This window comes from Epinephelus lanceolatus, chromosome 5, assembly GCF_041903045.1.
Source record: "Epinephelus lanceolatus isolate andai-2023 chromosome 5, ASM4190304v1, whole genome shotgun sequence".
In the NCBI taxonomy this organism is placed as follows: domain Eukaryota; kingdom Metazoa; phylum Chordata; class Actinopteri; order Perciformes; family Serranidae; genus Epinephelus; species Epinephelus lanceolatus.
This window is the reverse complement of record NC_135738.1, coordinates 30,580,256-30,605,426: the sequence shown is the minus strand read 5'-3', so window position 1 is coordinate 30,605,426 and position 25,171 is coordinate 30,580,256. Positions and strand designations below refer to the sequence as shown.

Sequence of the window (25,171 nt, the reverse complement as noted above, 5' to 3'; positions counted from 1 at the left end):
AAGGAGAGGGCACTAGTCTCCAGGGACTGGTGGGTAAAATGGGCAACTTTTGATGCAGAATGGACCTTTTCGTTCTCTGTTTCCTGGTCTGACGATGTTTGAGTTGCTGGGCCTTTTCTCTTCTGTTCTATTCCATATAACGTTTCTAATGCAAAGTTGCAAATTAGCATGCCTAAAATTAAGTCCAATGTTGCCAAAACATGTTGCACAATATTTAAAATGTTAGTATATTATGAATATGAGAAAAAAATACAACAGATTTACACTTTGCTGCTTGTTATAGTTTATCACCCAACTAAAACAATGGCAACAACCTTATAATAAATCCCTCCGCCACGATAGTTATTATGACATCCAGCTGAAGTGAATACTCATATAGTTGATTATTGTGTTTGAAGATTTTTTTTGTAACAAACACTGACGTATTTAATAGCATACAACCTGATTAGATCCCACATGATGCGGTACTGTGGTGAAGTCTATTCTTTCATTATCAGGAGTTAATGATTGACCCCGTCGGTTATCTTTGTGGCGGAGAGAATGATGCAGGTTTGAGCAGTGATGCCATGTGTTTAATGTTTAGCTGTGTGGTAAACAGACTGAAAGGCAACATGTCAGCCAGTGACTCAGGGCTGATTAAGTTTTGGCTAATAAGTAATTCTGAATTCTACCTGTGTGTTTAGTCCTGAAACACAGATGGTAGAAATACACAATTGGAGTTGTGTGGACTTGAAGTTATATGTTCACATGTGTGAGTGAGTGATATTATTGTTTGCTGTCAGCACTTGTTTGTAGTCGTTTTGTTGTAGTTGTTTTGGAGCATGACAGATGAGCTATCCAGAGGAAGGGGGAAGAACATTTTCATCAACAGTTCCCCACATTTACCATTAGCTGAGGCCACAGAATGATTAGCAGTGGTTGGATATTACCAGGATCTACTTTCTTGTTTGTACTAACTGACACGCAAACATGATCTTTTCATTGGTTACAATGGGACTTTATCCCATAATAATGAGCTTGGGAGTATTCATTTACATGATTGAGAAGGAAGTAAAGCTTTTTTTTCTGTCTTTAGAGCTATATTAACTATTCATTCATGCATTCATTTTCCGCAATCGCTTATCCTGTTGGGGTTCGCAGCGGGGCTGGAGCTTACTGAACTATCACAGGGTAGACACATAAAGACAGATGCTGGCATTCACACTGACCGCCAATTTAGAGTCACCAATTAAAGGTGATAGATATAGGATACAGACACTGGACACCGCGATGTCAAGTGAAGAGTCTTTTGTGGTATAGTAATTAAAAAATAATAATAATAAATCATGAGTCCTCTCTTGTGCGCCCTGTGACACACTGTAACAATCTCCGTAAAGCATTTTTAGCTCTCCTCGTCACTAATGCTAACGTAATTAGTCAATTAGGATCCTTTGTCGTGGTGGACACACGGATTCCCTGATTACTAATGTTATCAAACATTAGCTTACCTGTCCAGAAGGAAAGCGGCAACCTCTGCGTGGCTTTTTAGCCCTTTTTCTGTCTTCAGCTGACACCAACGATCAAAAGCTAAACCGATGCTGATTCTGGCTTTGCTTCTCCGTTGGTCAGCTAGACGGATAGCGCTGGAACGACGCCATACCTCTGCAGCTATCACAATCTGGCAACCCAAATATTGACATATTTTGGACCCGTCAAAATTTCTAAAACAATTATTTCTCTACTGTAATTTTTTTTTTAGATATTTTTTTGGGCATTTTTAAGCCTTTATTTGATAGGACAGACAAGTGTGAAAGGGGGAGAGAGAGAGGGAGTGACATGCAGTGAAGGGCCACAGGCGAACCCGGGCCGCTGCAGCAACAGCCTTGTACATGGGGCGCTTGCTCTACCACTAAGCCACCGACGCCCCTACTGTAATTATTTTTTTCAGGAAAATATAGACTTTAATTCTACACCTTTCTAGACATTCTATGGATGTATTATTTTTTTTTAAATATTCGTTTTGATGAAACAGCTATACGACCTTTAACCCAGCCTGCATGTCTTTGGACTGTGGGAGGAAGCCAGAGTTTCTGGAGAAAACCCACGCTGACACAGGGAGAACATGCAGAATCTGCACAAGGGGGCTCCCCCACCCTGGAGTTTGAACCAGGAACACTTTTGCTGTGAGGCAACTACCTACTATTATAGTAGGTGCCCTACTATATAAACTACAAGTTTATTATTATTTATGAGACAAAACTATTATCTAATTTAATAGGCCTACTTACAAATTGTGATTCTTTTCTAGGCTGCTTCCTCTCTGTTTAGACTTGATATACTTCAGTTTGACTACTTTTGGGCCAACAAAATGAATTAACATTGAAATATCTAAAGAAATATCAATATCTGTGTCTGTAGGGAAAAGCAAATAGGGGAAAAAAGGAAAAGTAAAGAGATAAAAATTAACAAATTGCATGTAAAAATGATAAATAAAAATATACAATAAAAATAGAGTTATTCGTTTGGAAAAATAAGATATTTTAAGAATGTAGAGGTAAATGCAGAAATAAGTGTGAAAATAAATGAAAATGCTTATAATTATTACATTTTTTTAATTATTTGTCTTTTTTTCCTTTTTTTATTTCTTATGTCTTATTGTTATTTCCTTATTTATTTATTTATTTATTTTATATTTATTTCTCTTTATATTTCTAAATATATTTTCTTATTCTTTCACAGATATTTATTTTTTTTATGACACTCCCAGTACTCCATGTAAACTAAACCTTTGACCAAGCACTCGATACCAGCTTTGACACTTTTTGATAATCAGTGCTTTGTGTTTCGAGGGTATTGGGGTTTGATAATATTAATACAATATTTGTCCACCAGAATTTGATTCCTGAAGCAGCGTCATGTTGGGAAACATGCATCACATGTTGTTTCACTGGGAGGACCGGCTTACAAAAGACTGTAGTTTTAGAAACTGTGGCCACATCACCTATTAAACTGTAGTTAATATAAAGTCTGAAAGATTTTACTATGAGTTGTTGCCACATGAAGTGATGCCCTGTGACATTGAACAGGTGGCGAAGTTTCTAGTTGATGCTCTGAGGCTGTTTTAAACTCAACACTGACCTCTGCTGGTGCAAAATCATTTACTCTTCTTGTCTCTCTCGACAGGTCTCCAAAGCAGAATGTGACAGTAAGTACACGCATGCTGTTTCCTTATTTTGTTGTATGTGCTACATTTCTGTCAATTTGTCTGTATTTCTTCATATAAATACAAATTCTCACAAAATATTGTTTTTTTAAAATGTAATATAAGCTTGTTAAATACATCACCCTTTTCGATATATCTGGAGAAATGTAGTTTTTTTAAATTTATTGGGTGCTTTTTTCTTATTGTTGGTCTTGCTTTTCTTCTTCCTATGTCTCTTAGGTAGAGGATGTGAAAGCAATGAAACAATGACATTAATAACGACAACAACAGAAGTCATGTTTAGATCCATACAAAACTGTACCCTCTCCATTGGGAACAATATCTCTGGAGACAGTTTGATAACTGGTTTGATCCCTGGAGCGGTCTATCAAATCTTCCTTGAGTGTTTCAGCTGCTGCAAAACGGCCACAACAAGTAAGTGTGTTTACTTCACCTATCACTTACATTTCAGACCCTGATCATGTCTACAACACAGGAAAGAACCTACAGTATTGCTGCAAATCGAGCTTGCCTGTGTCAGTATGAATAAACGACAGATATCAAATACAGAGATGACAATACTGTGCTACACTAACGATGAACGATAAGAGCATAAAATATGAATTCTTTCCATCACCGACTTCTCTCTCACTCACAGAGCCTGGACAAGTCATGCACCTTGCTGTCAATGAAACTGTCATCACGACATCCTCTATATTTGTGACGTGGACTAAACCAGAGGGAAACAGCTCTTCCTACAAAGTACGGTGGACTGATGGAACAACTAACAGGAATGCCAGTGTCAATGAAACAAACATGAATATCACTGGCCTGACTGCTGGGGTCCAGTATAACATAAGTGTAGCTGCAGTGGCAGATGATGGCTGGACTGAAGGAGAAGAAAGCAGTGTTTCCCAGTACACAAGTAAGTACACGTTTAATTTTGGTTTACATTGTAAGATAGTAGATACAATTCTGAATGTGAAGCTCTGTATGGCAGAGGAATTGAAAGTGTGAAGACATGGGTTGGGAATCTCACTGTCCTTGAAACGGCAACATCCTCTGTGTGGTAGTGTTTTGAAATCAACAGGCACATCACCGTTAAACTAACAGGGTTCCCTTGGTTATGGAAAACCTGGAAAAGTCATGGAATTTCACAATCACATATTCCAGGCCTGGAAAAGTCATGGAATTAGTAATAATCATTGAAATTTTTGTTGTGTCTAATGAAACTATTAAAGTGATCTTTGTGGATAATCTTCCAAGTCATGTAACATATTGCAAATTTATTTTCTGTAGCTGTTGAAATAATGTTGCTCCAATATGTGTTGATATGTGACATGTATGTCTCTTTCTACGGCGTTCTGTCTTTTTCTTCATGTATTCCAGCGAGCTGAAATTATGTTTTAATAGAGTTTGAATCTATGTTTTAAAATGCCCTTTGAGTGGGGCAAGAAAACCATTTTTTTTAAAAAATTTTTATTATGGGTCCTTGAAAAGTCATCGAAAAGTTTTAAAATGTTGTCAATGTGAAAATGTGCGTGAACCTTGCACTGACTCATACAGATACAGTACCTTTGCTGTGCCTTCATACCTGATCCCTGGTACACGCTGCACAATCACAGTAACTGCTGTTGCAGGAGACAGTTGCACAGAAGGAGACAGTTACACATGCACCTCAGTCACAAGTAATTTTGTGTTTGGTTTGGCATTACAGCTTTTTGACGTTTGTATCTTTTCAGATGGGTAAGTGTGCTTTTGAACTTTTGAACGTCGACACAGGGTTTAGGTTTTGTACCTGCCACAGTAAGTAGTGTTTTCGTTGGCTCTAAATGTGTTTTTTCCCCCCTCATTCTGTATTTATCCGGCACCCACAGAGCCTGAAGTAGTCAGGAACCTCACTGTCACTCAGATCACAACGTCCTCTATATCTGTGATATGGACTGAACCAGAGGGAAACAGCTCTTTCTATAGAGTACAGTGGACTGATGGAAATGTAACTGACAGTGACAACGTGACTGAAACACATATAAACATTACTAACCTGACTGCTGGTGTCCAGTATGAAATAAGTGTCACTGCAATGGCAGGTGACGGCAGTACCGCAGGACGGAGTGAAGCTGTTTCTAAATACACAAGTAAGTAAGCATTAAATGTGGTTGATACTGTCAGGTAGTAAGAGTCTGGATTATTTTCTGTTTTTACTCATCAGATTTTGCAAAAAAAAAAAAAAAAGTTTAGTGATCCAAGTCTTTGTGTCTGAGGGGATTTGCTTGTTAAAGATGATGCCAGGTGTTGGCCTTAAGGGTGTATGACAAGACAAAGATGCTAGATGAACTTTTAGCTACATGGAAGCAGCTTGATAATGTTGATGAGGCAACATGGCTTTTGTTGAACTGTTTCTATTGCGACTTTGATTGGATGAAGAATGTGTGCGATAACATCTCAAAACCTCTTTATTTCCCCATATAACACCTCCCTCTTTACAGAGCCTGAAGTAGTCAGGAACCTCACTGTCACTCAGATCACAACGTCCTCTATATCTGTGATATGGACTGAACCAGAGGGAAACAGCTCTTTCTATAGAGTACAGTGGACTGATGGAAATGTAACTGACAGTGACAACGTGACTGAAACACATAAAAACATTACTAACCTGACTGCTGGTGTCCAGTATGAAATAAGTGTCACTGCAGTGGCAGGTGACGGCAGTACCGCAGGACGGAGTGAAGCTGTTTCTAAATACACAAGTAAGTAAGCATTAAATGTGGTTGATACTGTCAGGTAGTGAGAGTCTGCTGAAGACACCTGTGGGAGAAGACTGTGTGCAGTGATCACAGGCAGGATGAAACTCTGAGGGTACTATAAGAAAAGTCCAAATGTAGAATAGCAAGTGGTTGACCCCTGGTTTGGGTATCAGCTACAATGATGCTGTTGTTGTAGTGGACCATGGTGATGACAAGAGAGCTCACCTGTGGAGCAAAGGTCTGGATTGTTTTCTGTTTTTGCAAATCAGCTTTGGCCACAAACCCTGTTGAGACAAGAATGAGGTCAACAGTTGAAATGAGGGTTTTCTCTCACGGTGTCTTGCCTCATTTTTTAGGGTGAGAGGTTCAGTGATCCAGGGAGGTCTTTATGTCAAACTGCTGTTACTCTGTTCTATCAGAAGGTAACCTATCAGAAATTCAGATGAGGGGCTTTGGCCACTAGTTAAAGAGGACACTGGGTGTCGGCCTTTAGAAGTGCAACAGCCATACTGTATAAGAGGGGACCTTAGCCACTGTGATGTCACCCATTGGTTTGTGACGATCGTTTTGAAGCCTCGAGTTTGTCATTTTTGGCAGTCGCCATCTTTGTTTCTTTGGAGCCAGTCGTGACCATATTTGGACCAGAGGATTGAGCTGGGGAGGTTATACATTGCTGTGCCTCCATCCTGACTGACAGGTTGCTGTGGTAGCGACTCGTCAGTCACAAGGTAGCCGCGCCCTGAAGCATATCCTGCTTTATCTTCCGTTTTGCTCTAAATTGGACCATAATTTACACATTGGGCATCATGTTGTATTGAAGAAGACTTTAAACCAGCAACTGAGAACATGAAGTCATTAGGAAGGTGTTTACAGAGGTACTAAATCAAGTAAGAAGCAGGACCATTGAATTGTATACCATCAGATTTCTTTTTGCAACCAGTGGAGTCGCCCTCTGCTGACCATTGGAAAGAGTGCAGGTTTAAGGCATTTCTGGTTTGGCCTCTTTTTTTTAGACCCAGAGGACTCGACCACTTCTTTTATACAGTCAGTAATAACAATGTGAGGATGCTTGATGAACTTTCAGCTGCATGGAAGAAGCTTGATAATGCAGCATGGCTCTGTTTGCACTTTTGTTTTTGTGACTTTGACTGGATCACACATTTGTGCAATTAAACAGTTTTTAAGCTCTTTATTTCCCCATGTAACACCTTTCTCCTCACAGAGCCTGAAGTAGTCAGGAACCTCAGTGTCCCCCAAATCACAACATCCTCTGTGTTTCTGACCTGGACTGAACCAGTGGGAGAGAGCTCTTTCTATAGAGTTCAGTGGACTGGTAGAAATTTGAATCAGAGTGATACTGTGAATGAAACATACATAAACATCACTGAGCTGACTGCAGGAGCGCAGTACACCTTTACTGTCACTACAGTGGCTGGAGATGGGAAAACTTTTGGAAAGGCAAAGACAGTGTCACTGTATACAAGTAAGATGTCCACTGTGTGTGTCCATTATCGTCAGTTCAGGTTACCCTCCAGATAAACTGAATAACTGGGACTTAAACTTGACTGTGTGTTTTTCTGATGAAGTTATTCTTGTGCTTTATCATGGATAACTTATGTTTCACTGTCATCTTTTCTCCATTGCGTTCACCTCTCTGTTCTCACAGAGCCTGAAGTAGTCAGGAACCTCACTGTCACTCAGATCACAACGTCCTCTATATCTGTGATATGGACTGAACCAGAGGGAAACAGCTCTTTCTATAGAGTACAGTGGACTGATGGAAATGTAACTGACAGTGACAACGTGACTGAAACACATAAAAACATTACTAACCTGACTGCTGGTGTCCAGTATGAAATAAGTGTCACTGCAGTGGCAGGTGACGGCAGTACTGCAGGACGGAGTGAAGCTGTTTCTAAATACACAAGTAAGTAAGCATTAAATGTGGTTGATACTGTCAGGTAGTGAGAGTCTGCTGAAGACACCTGTGGGAGAAGACTGTGTGCAGTGATCACAGGCAGGATGAAACTCTGAGGGTACTATAAGAAAAGTCCAAATGTAGAATAGCAAGTGGTTGACCCCTGGTTTGGGTATCAGCTACAATGATGCTGTTGTTGTAGTGGACCATGGTGATGACAAGAGAGCTCACCTGTGGAGCAAAGGTCTGGATTGTTTTCTGTTTTTGCTAATCAGCTTTGGCCACAAACCCTGTTGAGACAAGAATGAGGTCAACAGTTGAAATGAGGGTTTTCTCTCACGGTGTCTTGCCTCATTTTTTAGGGTGAGAGGTTCAGTGATCCAGGGAGGTCTTTATGTCAAACTGCTGTTACTCTGTTCTATCAGAAGGTAACCTATCAGAAATTCAGATGAGGGGCTTTGGCCACTAGTTAAAGAGGACACTGGGTGTCGGCCTTTAGAAGTGCAACAGCCATACTGTATAAGAGGGGACCTTAGCCACTGTGATGTCACCCATTGGTTTGTGACGATCGTTTTGAAGCCTCGAGTTTGTCATTTTTGGCAGTCGCCATCTTTGTTTCTTTGGAGCCAGTCGTGACCATATTTGGACCAGAGGATTGAGCTGGGGAGGTTATACATTGCTGTGCCTCCATCCTGACTGACAGGTTGCTGTGGTAGCGACTCGTCAGTCACAAGGTAGCCGCGCCCTGAAGCATATCCTGCTTTATCTTCCGTTTTGCTCTAAATTGGACCATAATTTACACATTGGGCATCATGTTGTATTGAAGAAGACTTTAAACCAGCAACTGAGAACATGAAGTCATTAGGAAGGTGTTTACAGAGGTACTAAATCAAGTAAGAAGCAGGACCATTGAATTGTATACCATCAGATTTCTTTTTGCAACCAGTGGAGTCGCCCTCTGCTGACCATTGGAAAGAGTGCAGGTTTAAGGCATTTCTGGTTTGGCCTCTTTTTTTTAGACCCAGAGGACTCGACCACTTCTTTTATACAGTCAGTAATAACAATGTGAGGATGCTTGATGAACTTTCAGCTGCATGGAAGAAGCTTGATAATGCAGCATGGCTCTGTTTGCACTTTTGTTTTTGTGACTTTGACTGGATCACACATTTGTGCAATTAAACAGTTTTTAAGCTCTTTATTTCCCCATGTAACACCTTTCTCCTCACAGAGCCTGAAGTAGTCAGGAACCTCAGTGTCCCCCAAATCACAACATCCTCTGTGTTTCTGACCTGGACTGAACCAGTGGGAGAGAGCTCTTTCTATAGAGTTCAGTGGACTGGTAGAAATTTGAATCAGAGTGATACTGTGAATGAAACATACATAAACATCACTGAGCTGACTGCAGGAGCGCAGTACACCTTTACTGTCACTACAGTGGCTGGAGATGGGAAAACTTTTGGAAAGGCAAAGACAGTGTCACTGTATACAAGTAAGATGTCCACTGTGTGTGTCCATTATCGTCAGTTCAGGTTACCCTCCAGATAAACTGAATAACTGGGACTTAAACTTGACTGTGTGTTTTTCTGATGAAGTTATTCTTGTGCTTTATCATGGATAACTTATGTTTCACTGTCATCTTTTCTCCATTGCGTTCACCTCTCTGTTCTCACAGAGCCTGAAGTAGTCAGGAACCTCACTGTCACTCAGATCACAACGTCCTCTATATCTGTGATATGGACTGAACCAGAGGGAAACAGCTCTTTCTATAGAGTACAGTGGACTGATGGAAATGTAACTGACAGTGACAACGTGACTGAAACACATAAAAACATTACTAACCTGACTGCTGGTGTCCAGTATGAAATAAGTGTCACTGCAGTGGCAGGTGACGGCAGTACTGCAGGACGGAGTGAAGCTGTTTCTAAATACACAAGTAAGTAAGCATTAAATGTGATTGATACTGTCAGGTAGTGAGAGTCTGCTGAAGACACCTGTGGGAGAAGACTGTGTGCAGTGATCACAGGCAGGATGAAACTCTGAGGGTACTATAAGAAAAGTCCAAATGTAGAATAGCAAGTGGTTGACCCCTGGTTTGGGTATCAGCTACAATGATGCTGTTGTTGTAGTGGACCATGGTGATGACAAGAGAGCTCACCTGTGGAGCAAAGGTCTGGATTGTTTTCTGTTTTTGCTAATCAGCTTTGGCCACAAACCCTGTTGAGACAAGAATGAGGTCAACAGTTGAAATGAGGGTTTTCTCTCACGGTGTCTTGCCTCATTTTTTAGGGTGAGAGGTTCAGTGATCCAGGGAGGTCTTTATGTCAAACTGCTGTTACTCTGTTCTATCAGAAGGTAACCTATCAGAAAGTCAGATGAGGGGCTTTGGCCACTAGTTAAAGAGGACACTGGGTGTCGGCCTTTAGAAGTGCAACAGCCATACTGTATAAGAGGGGACCTTAGCCACTGTGATGTCACCCATTGGTTTGTGACGATCGTTTTGAAGCCTCGAGTTTGTCATTTTTGGCAGTCGCCATCTTTGTTTCTTTGGAGCCAGTCGTGACCATATTTGGACCAGAGGATTGAGCTGGGGAGGTTATACAATACAGGCCAAAAGTTTGGACACACCTTCTCATTCAATGTGTTTTCTTTATTTTCATGACTATTTACATTGTAGATTCTCACTGAAGGCATCAAAACTATGAATGAACACATGTGGAGTTATGTACTTAACAAAAAAAGGTGAAATAACTGAAAACATGTTTTATATTCTAGTTTCTTCAAAATAGCCACCCTTTGCTCTGATTACTGCTTTGCACACTCTTGGCATTCTCTCCATGAGCTTCAAGAGGTAGTCACCTGAAATGGTTTTCCAACAGTCTTGAAGGAGTTCCCAGAGGTGTTTAGCACTTGTTGGCCCCTTTGCCTTCACTCTGCGGTCCAGCTCACCCCAAACCATCTCGATTGGGTTCAGGTCCGGTGACTGTGGAGGCCAGGTCATCTGCCGCAGCACTCCATCACTCTCCTTCTTGGTCAAATAGCCCTTACACAGCCTGGAGGTGTGTTTGGGGTCATTGTCCTGTTGAAAAATAAATGATCGTCCAACTAAACGCAAACCGGATGGGATGGCATGTCGCTGCAGGATGCTGTGGTAGCCATGCTGGTTCAGTGTGCCTTCAATTTTGAATAAATCCCCAACAGTGTCACCAGCAAAACACCCCCACACCATCACACCTTCTCCTCCATGCTTCACAGTGGGAACCAGGCATGTGGAATCCATCCGTTCACCTTTTCTGCGTCTCACAAAGACACGGCGGTTGGAACCAAAGATCTCAAATTTGGACTCATCAGACCAAAGCACAGATTTCCACTGGTCTGATGTCCATTCCTTGTGTTTCTTGGCCCAAACAAATCTCTTCTGCTTGTTGCCTCTCCTTAGCAGTGGTTTCCTAGCAGCTATTTGACCATGAAGGCCTGATTGGCGCAGTCTCCTCTTAACAGTTGTTCTAGAGATGGGTCTGCTGCTAGAACTCTGTGTGGCATTCATCTGGTCTCTGATCTGAGCTGCTGTTAACTTGCGATTTCTGAGGCTGGTGACTCGGATGAACTTATCCTCAGAAGCAGAGGTGACTCTTGGTCTTCCTTTCCTGGGTCGGTCCTCATGTGTGCCAGTTTGGTTGTAGCGCTTGATGGTTTTTGCGACTCCACTTGGGGACACATTTAAAGTTTTTGCAATTTTCCAGACTGACTGACCTTCATTTCTTAAAGTAATGATGGCCACTCGTTTTTCTTTAGTTAGCTGATTGGTTCTTGCCATAATATGAATTTTAACAGTTGTCCAATAGGGCTGTCGGCTGTGTATTAACCTGACTTCTGCACAACACAACTGATGGTCCCAACCCCATTGATAAAGCAAGAAATTCCACTAATTAACCCTGATAAGGCACACCTGTGAAGTGGAAACCATTTCAGGTGACTACCTCTTGAAGCTCATGGAGAGAATGCCAAGAGTGTGCAAAGCAGTAATCAGAGCAAAGGGTGGCTATTTTGAAGAAACTAGAATATAAAACATGTTTTCAGTTATTTCACCTTTTTTTGTTAAGTACATAACTCCACATGTGTTCATTCATAGTTTTGATGCCTTCAGTGAGAATCTACAATGTAAATAGTCATGAAAATAAAGAAAAAGCATTGAATGAGAAGGTGTGTCCAAACTTTTGGCCTGTACTGTACATTGCTGTGCCTCCATCCTGACTGACAGGTTGCTGTGGTAGCGACTTGTCAGTCACAAGGTAGCCGCGCCCTGAAGCATATCCTGCTTTATCTTCCGTTTTGCTCTAAATTGGACCATAATTTACACATTGGGCATCATGTTGTATTGAAGAAGACTTTAAACCAGCAACTGAGAACATGAAGTCATTAGGAAGGTGTTTACAGAGGTACTAAATCAAGTAAGAAGCAGGACCATTGAATTGTATACCATCAGATTTCTTTTTGCAACCAGTGGAGTCGCCCTCTGCTGACCATTGGAAAGAGTGCAGGTTTAAGGCATTTCTGGTTTGGCCTCTTTTTTTTAGACCCAGAGGACTCGACCACTTCTTTTATACAGTCAATAATAACAATGTGAGGATGCTTGATGAACTTTCAGCTGCATGGAAGAAGCTTGATAATGCAGCATGGCTCTGTTTGCACTTTTGTTTTTGTGACTTTGACTGGATCACACATTTGTGCAATTAAACAGTTTTTAAGCTCTTTATTTCCCCATGTAACACCTTTCTCCTCACAGAGCCTGAAGTAGTCAGGAACCTCAGTGTCCCCCAAATCACAACATCCTCTGTGTTTCTGACCTGGACTGAACCAGTGGGAGAGAGCTCTTTCTATAGAGTTCAGTGGACTGGTAGAAATTTGAATCAGAGTGATACTGTGAATGAAACATACATAAACATCACTGAGCTGACTGCAGGAGCGCAGTACACCTTTACTGTCACTACAGTGGCTGGAGATGGGAAAACTTTTGGAAAGGCAAAGACAGTTTCACTGTATACAAGTAAGATGTCCACTGTGTGTGTCCATTATCGTCAGTTCAGGTTACCCTCCAGATAAACTGAATAACTGGGACTTAAACTTGACTGTGTGTTTTTCTGATGAAGTTATTCTTGTGCTTTATCATGGATAACTTATGTTTCACTGTCATCTTTTCTCCATTGCGTTCACCTCTCTGTTCTCACAGAGCCTGAAGTAGTCAGGAACCTCACTGTCACTCAGATCACAACGTCCTCTATATCTGTGATATGGACTGAACCAGAGGGAAACAGCTCTTTCTATAGAGTACAGTGGACTGATGGAAATGTAACTGACAGTGACAACGTGACTGAAACACATAAAAACATTACTAACCTGACTGCTGGTGTCCAGTATGAAATAAGTGTCACTGCAGTGGCAGGTGACGGCAGTACCGCAGGACGGAGTGAAGCTGTTTCTAAATACACAAGTAAGTAAGCATTAAATGTGCTGAAAACATCTGCTGGAGAAGACTGCAGGATTTTTAACTGGTGCAGAGGTGTTTGTGCTGGATCTGGGTTCAAGCTCTGAACCGCTAACGATTTAAAACTCTTGCTGATGATGTTGCTTGATTTTTACATGAATGCTTTGCACTTCTCACATGAGGACGTCTAGTTTATTAACTCTTTGCGTCCTTATTTTAATGTTTTGCTTTGTTTTTTCTACCCTCTCCTTTTTGCTTTAGGACCTGGTAAAATTGTAAGACTTGATTACTCTACAAACACATCCTCCATCTCTCTGAACTGGACCTCACCTCCTGGTGAGGTGTTCATGTACAAGGTGGAGTGGCATAATGGTGGAGCAACGATGAGCCGATTCACACACAGTACCTCTGCTGTGCTATCAGACCTGCTCGCTGGTACTCACTACACAATCACAGTCATTGCCATAGCGGGAGACAATCACACAGATGGAGAGGGGTACACATCCACTGTAGTCACAAGTAAGTCAACCTTTCTGTATTGAACATCTCCTAATTAAAATGCACAGTAATGATAAAAGTTTCCCATTTACACATTCCCATTGGTGCTCTAAAACTCTTTACACAACATGTTTTATTGTTTGTATTCCCTTCATCATGTGTTTTTTTTACATTCACAGAACCTGATAAAGTCAGGAATCTCTCCATCACTGAAGTCACAAAATCGTCTGTGTCTCTGGACTGGATTCAACCAGAGGGCAATGCTACTTCATACATAGTTCAGTGGACTGCAAGAGGAGACACTCCTAATAACACCACTACTGACACCTCCTTTACTATCAGTAGTTTAGTGCCCGGATACCAGTACAACATTACAGTGGCTGCTGTTGCTGTAAATCCCTCAAACATTGGAGAAGGAACCCTTAAAACTACCTTCACCGGTAGGTCTATCCTTATTTTATTTAATGTTGTGTTGTGTTTGTGTGATAAAGTGTTTGTACCCGCAAAAGTGACAAGATTCAGCAAACTTCTTTATGGTTTAAAGTCACCAAAACAGTAGCAGAAACAGTAAGCAGAAAGAACTCCACCTATAAGGTTATATTTAATATTATTGCCACCAATATACCTTACTATGTTATTATTCATTATCTGTTTATACACCAGCATTTACCTGGGTGCCCACAGAAGGAGATATAGCTGTCACCACATTTATCAGTTAACACTTATAGCAGCTTACAACAGCTTGAATTATAGTGTGTAATAAACCAGTTATTAATTGTTCATATACTACCTATAAATGTGGGAGGAGTGGGAGGAAATATGAACTTATCAAATCCCACCCATTCTCCATGAGTCATTGAGTGAATTTAACTTTATTACACTAAAAAAAACATGTATATGTATATAAGAGTAAGTACAAAATATATATTTTACAGAAACACATCTTAGTATATAATATAAATTACCAATTAACCATGACTTACAGGTATAAACCAGTCTAAATGTATGATATATGTATTACCAATCGTTTTTATCTTATAAAAGAATAAATATAAATATTAATATTACATATATATCTTCATCAACTCTCGATGAACTGATTTGCTGTTTGGGCTTAAAAATGTCAGAAAATTGTGAAAATAGGATGGCGACATAGTGGTGCAGTGGTTAGCACCCATCCAGGGTGGTGAAGCCCGTCTGTGGGGAGTTTGCATGTTCTCCCTGTGTCAGTGTGGGCTTTCTCCAGGTACTTTCTCCAGGCTTCCTCCCACAATCTAAAGACATGCAGGTTAATGGTGACTCTAAATTGCCCTTAGGTGTGCGTGAATAGTTGTCTGTCTCTGTGTGTCAGCCCTGTGATAGTTTGGCGACCTGTACCCTTCCTCTCGCCCACTGTCAGCTGGGATAGGCTCCAGCACCTTCTCCACCCCTAACAGGATAAGTGGTTATGGAAAATGAATGAATGAATGAATGACTGAATGAATGAATGAGTCAATCAGGATGTCCTTAAATGTGTTCCTTTGTCCACAACCCAAAGATAATCAGTTTACTGCCATCCATTTTCGAGCAAAGAAACTAGAAACTATTCACACTGAAGATGCTTGAAAAGTCTTAAAAAATACTCATAGCTATTAATTGATTATCAAATTAATTGGTGATTAATAATAATCAATCACTAATCAATTAATCAGCTGTGGAGGTAATAACAAACCATTGTGATGCTTGTGGAACTGCAACTATTAGTTATTTGATTAATTACTTGAGCAACAGAAACTTGATAGCCAAGTATTTTGATAAGAAATTGTTTGTCATCTTGCAAGGGAAACATTTCTAGTAATCTGAGTTATTATAATGTCAGTGCTGTTTGTGTTTCTCCGTTTGAATGTTGGAACCTCTTTAAAACACTAGATTGGAGGTATAGTTCTGGGATATTAATAATATATTGATCAGGTTGCAACATTTGTCATTTTTCATTGATTAAATAGGCATTTATAGCAAATATATGTATTTTATTTCTATTGTACCATTTTAAGATGTGACATGTCATAAATGGATATTATGTTTTTTTTCACAATCCAATGACAAGAGAACAAAACCGCCTTTTACGTCTTTATTACACAGAGCCTGAAAAGCCTGAGAACATCGGCATTACAGCACGAGGAACCAATTACCTGAACATCAGCTGGACTTTACCTGAAGGGAGGGTCGATTACTATGTAGTGAACATCTCAAATGAGGGACTGCCATATCTGTATAGCATCAAAACATCTGTCAACACAGCCCACCTCACTGGTTTACATCCCGGGAGAATCTATTTCATCACAGTGACCTCTGTAGCTGGAAACTTCATGGCGGTGTCTGATCAGGCTTCATTTGCCACTGGTAAGTTCAACACCTTCTACTGTTGCTGTTATGATTTTGTTTTTGGGTCTTGTGCAGCCCGATGTAACAGTTATACTTCTAATAATGTTTCTTAAGTGGATTTAGTTTATTTAAATGAGTTTAAACTATTTAAACCAATCAGACATGGATGGCGATAGGAAGTAATAAGTGTACATCATTCCCCTTAGAGCCCACACCTCCTGGTCCCATCAACATCAGTCAAAGGACAAACTCTTCACTCCATCTGCGGTGGGCGACTCCTGCTTCGATGGAGGGTGCCCCAGATACCAGCTACATTATCACCTTCCAGCCCGAGGGTGGCGCAATACAGACTGAAAACTCCTCAGTCAATAACAAAGAGTTGTCCTCACTGTCTTCTGGAACCTCCTACAATATAACTGTGCAAACAGTCGGACCCCAGAGTTTAAGGAGCACTCTGGTTCATAATTCTGGTTTCACCCGTAAGTACAACAGGGAGAAACCAAACGACATAGAGACAGTGCCAGGTCTAGCACATTCAAGCCCCCCTAAAAAAAAATTATTTTATTATTATTATTTATTTATTTGCTATTATTATTTTATTTATTTTTATTTTGCACTTTTTGTTGCATGTTGGATATCCCCCTCTGGGTGGTGCCCTAGGTGGCTGCCTATGTCTCCTATAGGAAGGTCCACCACTGCGTAAAATTGTTTCTGTTGATTGGAATGACTAAATTCATGTTGTAGTTGTACAATATTTGCACATTAACCCATTGTTTTATCTGATTAATATTACTGTATATAGTATGACATATATTAAAAACATGTCATAAGTGATGTGAATCTCTGTTCTTTAGTAACAGTTTCCCTTGTTTGTCATTTTTCTAGTTCCCAACCCTGTGTTGAACCTCGAAGCTAGCCCTCAATCCAACACCTCGATAGTAGTGAAATGGTCAGACCCACAGGGAGTCCAGCCGTATTACACATACTTGGTTCAAACCTACAGTACTGCAGGGACACTGTTTAACGAAACAGTCAGCAATAACAGCACTGATGTGCCCAGCCTGGAGCCAGGAACTAGATACGACGTCAGTGTCACGACAATAGCAGCAACAGGAAGTGAATCCACGGTGGAGCAGACATTCAGCTACACAAGTAAGGCATTAAAATGTTAAAGGATACCACGGAAATGTTTTTCTGTTGTGGTCTTTGGTCTTACGTAACCCCCCTGCTGTATTTGCTGCAGTGCCCAACGCAGTGACTGAACTCACAGTGGAGGATGTGAACACAACAGCCATCCGGCTGACGTGGCTCAGACAAAGTGATCATAAGCCATCCTACTCCTACCTGGTGATAGTGTTCCAGGACGTCAGGGTGTTTAAGAATTATTCAACGAAGAATGAGACTTACACCTTTGTTGATCTGACCCCTGGAGAACTGTACACTTTTGATGTGTTTACAGTTGTAGAAGGGGTCCGGTCCACAGTGAAGAGCATATCAACTCACGCAAGTACGTCTTCAAAGCTTTTGAAATGTGATTTTATGTATAAAACATTGTCATTGTCAGTAGCACCATCCAAAGAAATATGAAAACGTCATGTACTGACTGAGAACTTGATTACATTTATCGACTGTGCAATTACTCATCCAAAGTTAGCCAACTGAATATTTTTTGAAAGACTGTAAAACAGCATACATGTAAGTTTGAACGGTGATACTATTATTTTGTCAAAGTCCAGCCAAGGTACAGCAGCCGCCTCCCTCAAGCTGAGTTTCATGTGTAAAATTGCACTAGTGCCAAATTTGAGGTGTGAAATTACTGCGCACAGTGCGCAGATCATAAACGTGGAAAAACTATAGGTTTAGAAAATGTATTTCAGGACTTTTTCATGCTGTTGTAATAACTGCCAGAAATAATTCTTTCAAATGTAATTTCAGCCAGACTAAACTTAATTTTTATGGTGTATAGGAAACAAAATTGTATTACAATTATTCAGTTGTGACCCAACCAGGTGGAGTATCTCCTCAGGTTACTTTAATGTGTTCAGACAGAGCTTAAACTAAGGGATTTCTACATGTATAATACATAAGATTTATTTGTTTATTTACAGGGCCTGAAGCAGTTTCTAACATCACAGCCATAGGAAACACAACTACCATGTTGGTTAGCTGGACACAAGCAGATGGGCAGGTGGCCTCCTACTCTGTCCTGCTGTACAAAGATGCACAGGTCGTGGAAAGTGACACAGGCCTGAGCAACGCTACTGTGTACAAACTGTTTCTGAATCTGACACCAGGAGTGCTTTACTGTGCAAAAGTGGTCACCAAAAGTGGACCTTTTGAAAATAACAGCTCAGAAGTTTGCAATGCAACTTGTGAGTTACTTATAAACTTGCATACTACATATATATATATATATATATGTATATATATGTACTGTATGTACTCTATGTAAATACCTACCTAGCATTTATAACAAAACTATTCCCTCTCCTGTTCAGTTCCCAACCCTCCTGGTCCCATCATGGTGGAGTCTCAGACTGTGAAGTCCATCAACTTCACCTGGCCCTCTCCAGAGGACATGGACCATAATCAGTACAACTTCACAGTGTCCAGCTTTAATGGCTCCTCTCTGACGGGAAACAACTGGTTCCTGCTGGACAACCTCCAATCTGGAAGCCCCTACAATATCTCCGTTGTTACTGTGGGTGTGATGAACTATGAGAGCACAGCAGTGACAACAGAAAACTATACCAGTGAGTGTGATTAATACACACACAATCACATTAGGGTTTTTATTTTTTTATATAGTGAAGAATTGTCCTTTTTCAGTCAGGTTTAGGTGTGGATTTCTAGTTTAATTATCATCTATTTACAGATGTTGTGATATTCAGACAGGGACTGATTCCAAAGAGATGTTTGACAACAGAAGTATTTGCCAAAAAATAATGCTTTATAAAAAGAATACTGTGTACTTACATACAGTAGTTTATCAATAAGCATGAAGTAAAAATGCCAGTGTTTTGTTAAGTTAACACAATATTTGAATTTAATTTAGCTAGTGACTATATTAAGGACACCCAGAAACACCAGGTGACATATTGAGCACATATCTGCTGATTATTATTGACTTCCAAATGTTTATTTGTAGAAACTGTTAATTCCTCATGCCTGTGTGGTGAACCACAGATATTATTTATCACTATGTTGCCCACATCTGACGTGTGAAAACACTGACATTTTCCTCAGGACCGTACCCTGTGACCATGCTGAGACAGACAGAAATCACCACAAGTGAAGTGACCTTGGAGTGGGAGCAGCCGGAGAGCAAACCTGACTATTCGTATGTGGTGCAGACCACAAACGGGTCTTTTCCTGTGTCTAAGACAGTCTTTAACAGAACCACAACAATCAGAGAACTCCTCTCTGGGAGTAACTACAGCTTCACTGTCACCACACAGACAGCAGATGGCACTCAGGCAGATCCTAGGACAGTGTCCTACTTTACACGTATGTATATAGCCTATCCAAGATGTTGTGTCTACACCTGGGAAGTACCGGTAGCTAAATTTCCACCTAACTTAACAAGCAAAGCAACCAAAGTAAATACCAATTCAAGAGTAAAGTAAAAAAAAAGTTTAGTTTATGATTATTCCTTTAATTTGTAGCTGTCTGTGGCCTTTGAGGAGGAGAGTGCTGCTTATTTGATTGATTGACAGATTCATAAGACACTTTCTGCTTTATCTGTAGGTCCATATAGTGTTGGATCATTGGAAGCTGAGACCCTGAACACAACTGCTGTACGTCTGGTTTGGACAAAACCACCGCAATATAAGAGTGACTACACATATCGACTTGAGACTTCAGGCTGTGGCTCAAAAAACAAAACCTTCGCAGGAGTAGATGCAGAGATCTCAGAGCTCACCCCAGGGACCAACTGCACCTTCTGTGTTTCGGTCAGGGCAGCGGATGACACTGAAGGACAAGCGCGCTGCACCTCTCAGTACACTAGTAAGACTCTTGTCATTTTTTTCTTTCAGATTATCAAGGTGGTTGATCAGCGCTAATACTTCCTCCTCTGTTCGTCAACAGAGCCTGAGGCAGTGCAACCCAGTATCTCCAGCCAGGGCTCCAATAGTTCCATCCGGGTGTCATGGGCCAAACCTTTTGGGAATGTGGAGCATTATAAAGTTTATCTGAACAGCTCTTTCACATCTCCAGAGGAGGAAAAGCTGGACTCCACCAATACCTCCTTTCTGTTTGACAGCTTGCTTGCTGGAAGGCTTTACACTGCCGTGGTGATCACAAACAGCGGACCCTTCAATGCATCATCTGAATTTGTTACCAGTGCAACTTGTAAGTATGATAAACTCATTAGATGTTCAGTGGTTTTATATTTAGTAATTCAAAACTAATAGATTCTCAAAGCTTGGTTTTTTTTTTGCAGATCTTCCAGTTACTTGATTTTGAAGCTTGTGTGAAATGTGGAATCCACAACAGTGAAATATTATCTTTCTTAATTTTATTTAGAATCAGGTTCACATGTGTCATCATGTGGCACTGCACTGTGAGCACAGCTGATGTTTCAAGCTCCAGAATATAAGATTCAGGGGGTTTTAGGGGAAAGCCCAAAGCTCTATATGGCAATGACAGTGACGAAAACACTGAAATATAATGATTAAAATGCTACTTAAACTGTATGACAATGCTTTAAAGGTCCAGTGTGTGAGGTTTAGGGGGATTTGGTGGCATATAGCAGTGATGATTGCAGATTGTAATCAGCTGAAATTTCTCCTGCTTAGAACTCCCTCTACTGTGAGCTTAATTATCCACAGAGGTCTCTTTATCTCCAAAACACACGGACCAGGTGATTAAAACCTGTTAGGTTTTGGTTTCTGGCTGGACCCCAAAGCAGAGACGGATGCAGGTGTATGGAAACAAAAGAGTTTATTGACAAGGAAAAAACAGAATTGCAAGCAGGAGAGGCAGGGTGCTTGCTGGCTAGGAGGTTGTCCACCAGTGAGGAGAGACAGATTGTTAAAGATGACACAAGGGCTGAGCACATGTAAAAACACACTGGTACTGTAGAAGTTGAGACCAGCAACTGTGAAGAACACGGTAGCCTTTGGAAAACAGGGCAAAAATACAAGTGAGCACAAAAACGCACAAGGCATGAAAAACTCTGACAAAAACCACATGGAAGAAATCACTACAAAAGCAACACTGGGGAAGAGTACGGCATTAACTGGCAGTGAAGACCAGGTATATGTACAGTAGGCAGGTTGATGAGCTGAGTGGAAACAGGTATGCCTTGTCAGTTGCAGTGGGAAGAGCCAGCCACGCCCCCTGCCACACACAAGCCCTCCCAAAAACCAAAACCAAAACAGAATCATCACAAAAAGTGGTAAAACACTGAATATAGCCGTTTCACGTTACAAATCGATGTTTCCTTGACACTGTTAGGCACATTGTAGACAGACCACTAGCCTGTTTTCAATCTTCAATCCTTGCTGTTGGATGCCACTAAATCCCTCTAAATCTTACACACTGGACCTTTAAATACCCATAATCCATTCTAAAAGCACATGTGACATACCACACCAAATAGTCAACATCAATAGTAGTATATAAACAAATCATGTACTTCCCCATAGTTAAGTACTCGTACTCCTTCTGATAAAAAGCTGTCACTATAATAAATGATAATTATGATAAATGTATATACAATCACACCCTGTTGCAAATTCACAAAATTGAGTAAGAAAATATATTTATTAAGCATATACACAAGTTTATTAATCTAGGCTACATATATACAAAAGGTACATGAGGATAATCAAAACATACAAAGGAAATTAATAGTATATATTTGCAAAACATATACCCCAGCCCAATGAATGCTTTGGAACATGGCCTTCAGCAATGGAAAATCTTTTGTATACGCAATAAAAAACATGCAACACTATCGGTATGGTTCTTTAAGGATTCATATTTTTGTGTAGTGTTGTCATGATACTGGAATTTCTAACTTTGATACAGTACCTTGAAAAATATTGTTCTTCAGTACAATTTTTTATATAAACAGATATTTAATGCATAAAATATTTTTATTATATTTTAAGATAAATATAACAAGGCTTTAACAGAAAACAGTAGAATGATTGTATTAACATTAACAATAAGAGAGAGCAAGAAAACACAGCTCGTACCAGTGAATCAATGCTGTGGAAAATGAGTATTGAAACCGTTTGAGGCATTCAGGAACGATATGTATTGTTATTTTTGACAAGACTATTTTGGTGACTCTGCTTGTGAAGTTCACATTCTGCAATTCCACCTCCAGTCCCTAACCCTCCTGGGCCGATTGACATCCTGCAAAAGACAACCAGCTCTATTGACATCAGGTGGGGGGAAGCACCTCTGATGTCCGGTGCATCGTTCTACTACCAGTTGACTAACCTATCACTCCAGGGAGGAGAATACATCCGCACCAACAACACCAGTCATACTTTTAGCCCTCTGCTTTCTGGGACTTCCTACAACATCTCTGTAGCAACAGTGGGTGTGATGGGTTTTGAGAGCGAGAAGGTTCAGATCCACATGGTCACCACAAGTAAGGGTTTTATTTCTGAGCAATGTGCAAGCACAAACCTTTTCATGTCTCACCTTTACTGTCTAGTAACATTTACACCTCTCTAATCTCTTTAAAACAATCAGGACCATTCAATGTGAAGCTTCTCACGGCTTCTCCAGCAGAGGAGAACATCACAGTGAGGTGGGCCGTACCTGACCAATACAAGGAAAGCTATCAATACAATCTGACCTGGCAAAGCTCAGATGGGCCCATTGATAATAAACTGGCTCTAGAAAATCAATCAGTAATCGAACGGCTGGTTCCTGGCACACGCTACAACATCAGTGTCACCACAGAAACGTCTGATGGAACCAAGGGTGCCCCAAGATGGATTTCCGACTGCACAAGTATGGTCATAGCAACGTGATTCATTTTAATATTGCTATCAGATAGTTTAAAATAATTTTGTCTTTTATCTGTCCATATGGAAATTGTGGGAAGCCTTTTAGGAGATATTAGCTTAAAACGAATGTCACGTTTTGAGTTTTAAGATGTTATTTAATAGGAATTTAGCAGGTAATTAGAATGTTATGTTTTTCCTGACATTAATTTCTGTTTGATGCTGCAGATGCAAGCCCGGTGACTGACCTCCAATGTAAAGGTACAAACACAACAAATGCAAAGGTCATCCTGTCCTGGAGCAAACCCAAAGGCCAACACTCTGGCTTCCAGGTCACTGTAAACGATGACGAGATCATCAAATCAACAAGCACCTGTTGTAATTATACTGTGCCCAATCTTCGTCACCATACTGAATACACGCTGACTGTGGAGACTCAGAGCTGCGGACGACCCAGCACTCCTGTGTCTCTTCCCTGCCAAACAGGCATCACAAGTAGGTGGCTTTGTGAACGTTATAATGACATATACACTTAATTGCATGTAGATACTAGTACATTCAATATGTATTTGTGGTAAAACCTCTCAAAGAGAATCTTTTCTTTTTACTTTTTTTTCTCCGAAGATCCACCTATTCCAGAGAACTCTCTGTCCCTGGTGGCGAGGAGTAACACAGCGCACGACAGGTTCACCCTTCAGATTAACTCCAGCCTGCTGAACAACATCAACGGGCCAGTCACACATGTTGGCGTGCTGGTGACAAAAAAACAACCTGGTGAGTGTTGTAATTACGTCGTGCTATCGTAATTCAGTAGTTTGTGACCATTTGCTGGACAGTAAATGATTTATGCCTCATCAAAGCATTTCCTGTGTTGTTGTTTTTTTTAAAAAATTTGTTTTATATGATGAATATATTAGACTCATTACAAGAACTCCCCTGTCATAAGCCATTTATTTTAATCCCTGTCCCTCCAGATGACACTTCTAATTTGATAAAGTACTTGGGGAAAACTTATAGACAGTGGAAGGCAGGGGACACTCCAGTATACCTGGCAACAGTCAGAGAGAATGAGTTACAGACACGGAGCGGAGAGAGCAATCTGATCATTGAAGTAGGAGATGAAACCACATGGGAGGGCTACACTAATGGTGTTCTGGATGCCAATGGAAAATACCGGTAAGAACACAAACAATATGGTGTATGAATAGGTGGGCAGAAGGAGATAATATACAATAGTGACATCTTGAAGGCGGCACGGTGGTGTGGTGGTTAGCACTGTCGCCTCACAGCAAGGGGGTTCCTGGTTCGATCCTGGGTGCAGGAGCCCTTCTGTGTGGAGTTTGCATGTTCTCCCCGTGTCAGCGTGGGTTTTCTCCGGGTACTCCGGCTTCCTCCCGCAGTCCAAAGACATGCAGGTTGGGGATAGGTTAATTGATGACTCCAAATTGTCCGTAGGTGTGAATGTAAGTGTGAATGGTTGTCTTGTCTAGGGCTGTCCTGAATACCAGCTTCAGTTGAAGCTTCACTGAGAAACATCCACAATTAATCAAAGCTTTGAATTTGTGTGGATCAGGGTGGGGGATAATGCAAGACGATTTTTTGAAACATCAGTTTTTACTCGATGCACCTAATGTATTGTGACAATTAGCCACTTTCTGAGCAGTAAGGTCGCAGTAACATTACCCATAAAAGCTGGAAAGAAGGAGACTTTCCAGGCTAGCTAAGCTGTTACATACTGTTTTCAGGTGATTTGCCAGTTTCCTTTGGCATATTTGGCACTCAGCTTTTAATCTTTGTAAATTTGGAGACTATTCCAGATGCTTGACTTTTTCAACATCATGCTGGCGTATCTGTATGCCTGACATTGGTGATCAAAATGTCATAGTACAAAACTGGGCTTATCATTACGTATAAATATCCCTGTCTGACAATAACTAATACGTAATGTTGATGCATAAGGAATTATATTGGATTACTGTTTCCTTCTTTGTGGGCTATTGGGATTTTTGG

General features: G+C 40.7%; 1 protein-coding gene across 10 annotated transcripts in view; it reads left to right on the top strand.

Moving 5' to 3' along the window:
• The window catches only part of ptprjb.2 (protein tyrosine phosphatase receptor type Jb, tandem duplicate 2), a 49,797-nt gene that overhangs the window by 18,964 nt on the left and 5,662 nt on the right, over positions 1–25,171 (top strand). Inside the window, exons 2-28 of one of the 10 annotated variants that reach the window (XM_078168031.1) lie at positions 3,163–3,184; positions 3,422–3,616; positions 3,840–4,106; positions 5,059–5,319; positions 5,671–5,931; positions 7,151–7,411; positions 7,595–7,855; positions 9,075–9,335; positions 9,519–9,779; positions 12,630–12,890; positions 13,074–13,334; positions 13,590–13,847; positions 14,006–14,266; positions 15,948–16,208; positions 16,397–16,669; positions 17,076–17,342; positions 17,434–17,697; positions 18,299–18,562; positions 18,689–18,943; positions 19,437–19,697; positions 19,938–20,198; positions 20,280–20,543; positions 22,531–22,800; positions 22,905–23,168; positions 23,390–23,656; positions 23,786–23,935; positions 24,136–24,337. In XM_078168031.1, the coding sequence (XP_078024157.1) occupies positions 3,163–3,184; positions 3,422–3,616; positions 3,840–4,106; positions 5,059–5,319; positions 5,671–5,931; positions 7,151–7,411; positions 7,595–7,855; positions 9,075–9,335; positions 9,519–9,779; positions 12,630–12,890; positions 13,074–13,334; positions 13,590–13,847; positions 14,006–14,266; positions 15,948–16,208; positions 16,397–16,669; positions 17,076–17,342; positions 17,434–17,697; positions 18,299–18,562; positions 18,689–18,943; positions 19,437–19,697; positions 19,938–20,198; positions 20,280–20,543; positions 22,531–22,800; positions 22,905–23,168; positions 23,390–23,656; positions 23,786–23,935; positions 24,136–24,337 (6,614 nt within the window). The remainder of the gene's footprint in view (positions 1–3,162; positions 3,185–3,421; positions 3,617–3,839; positions 4,107–5,058; positions 5,320–5,670; positions 5,932–7,150; positions 7,412–7,594; positions 7,856–9,074; positions 9,336–9,518; positions 9,780–12,629; positions 12,891–13,073; positions 13,335–13,589; positions 13,848–14,005; positions 14,267–15,947; positions 16,209–16,396; positions 16,670–17,075; positions 17,343–17,433; positions 17,698–18,298; positions 18,563–18,688; positions 18,944–19,436; positions 19,698–19,937; positions 20,199–20,279; positions 20,544–22,530; positions 22,801–22,904; positions 23,169–23,389; positions 23,657–23,785; positions 23,936–24,135; positions 24,338–25,171) is intronic. The other 9 variants (XM_078168035.1, XM_078168034.1, XM_078168037.1 and 6 more) reach the window with 9 other exon arrangements.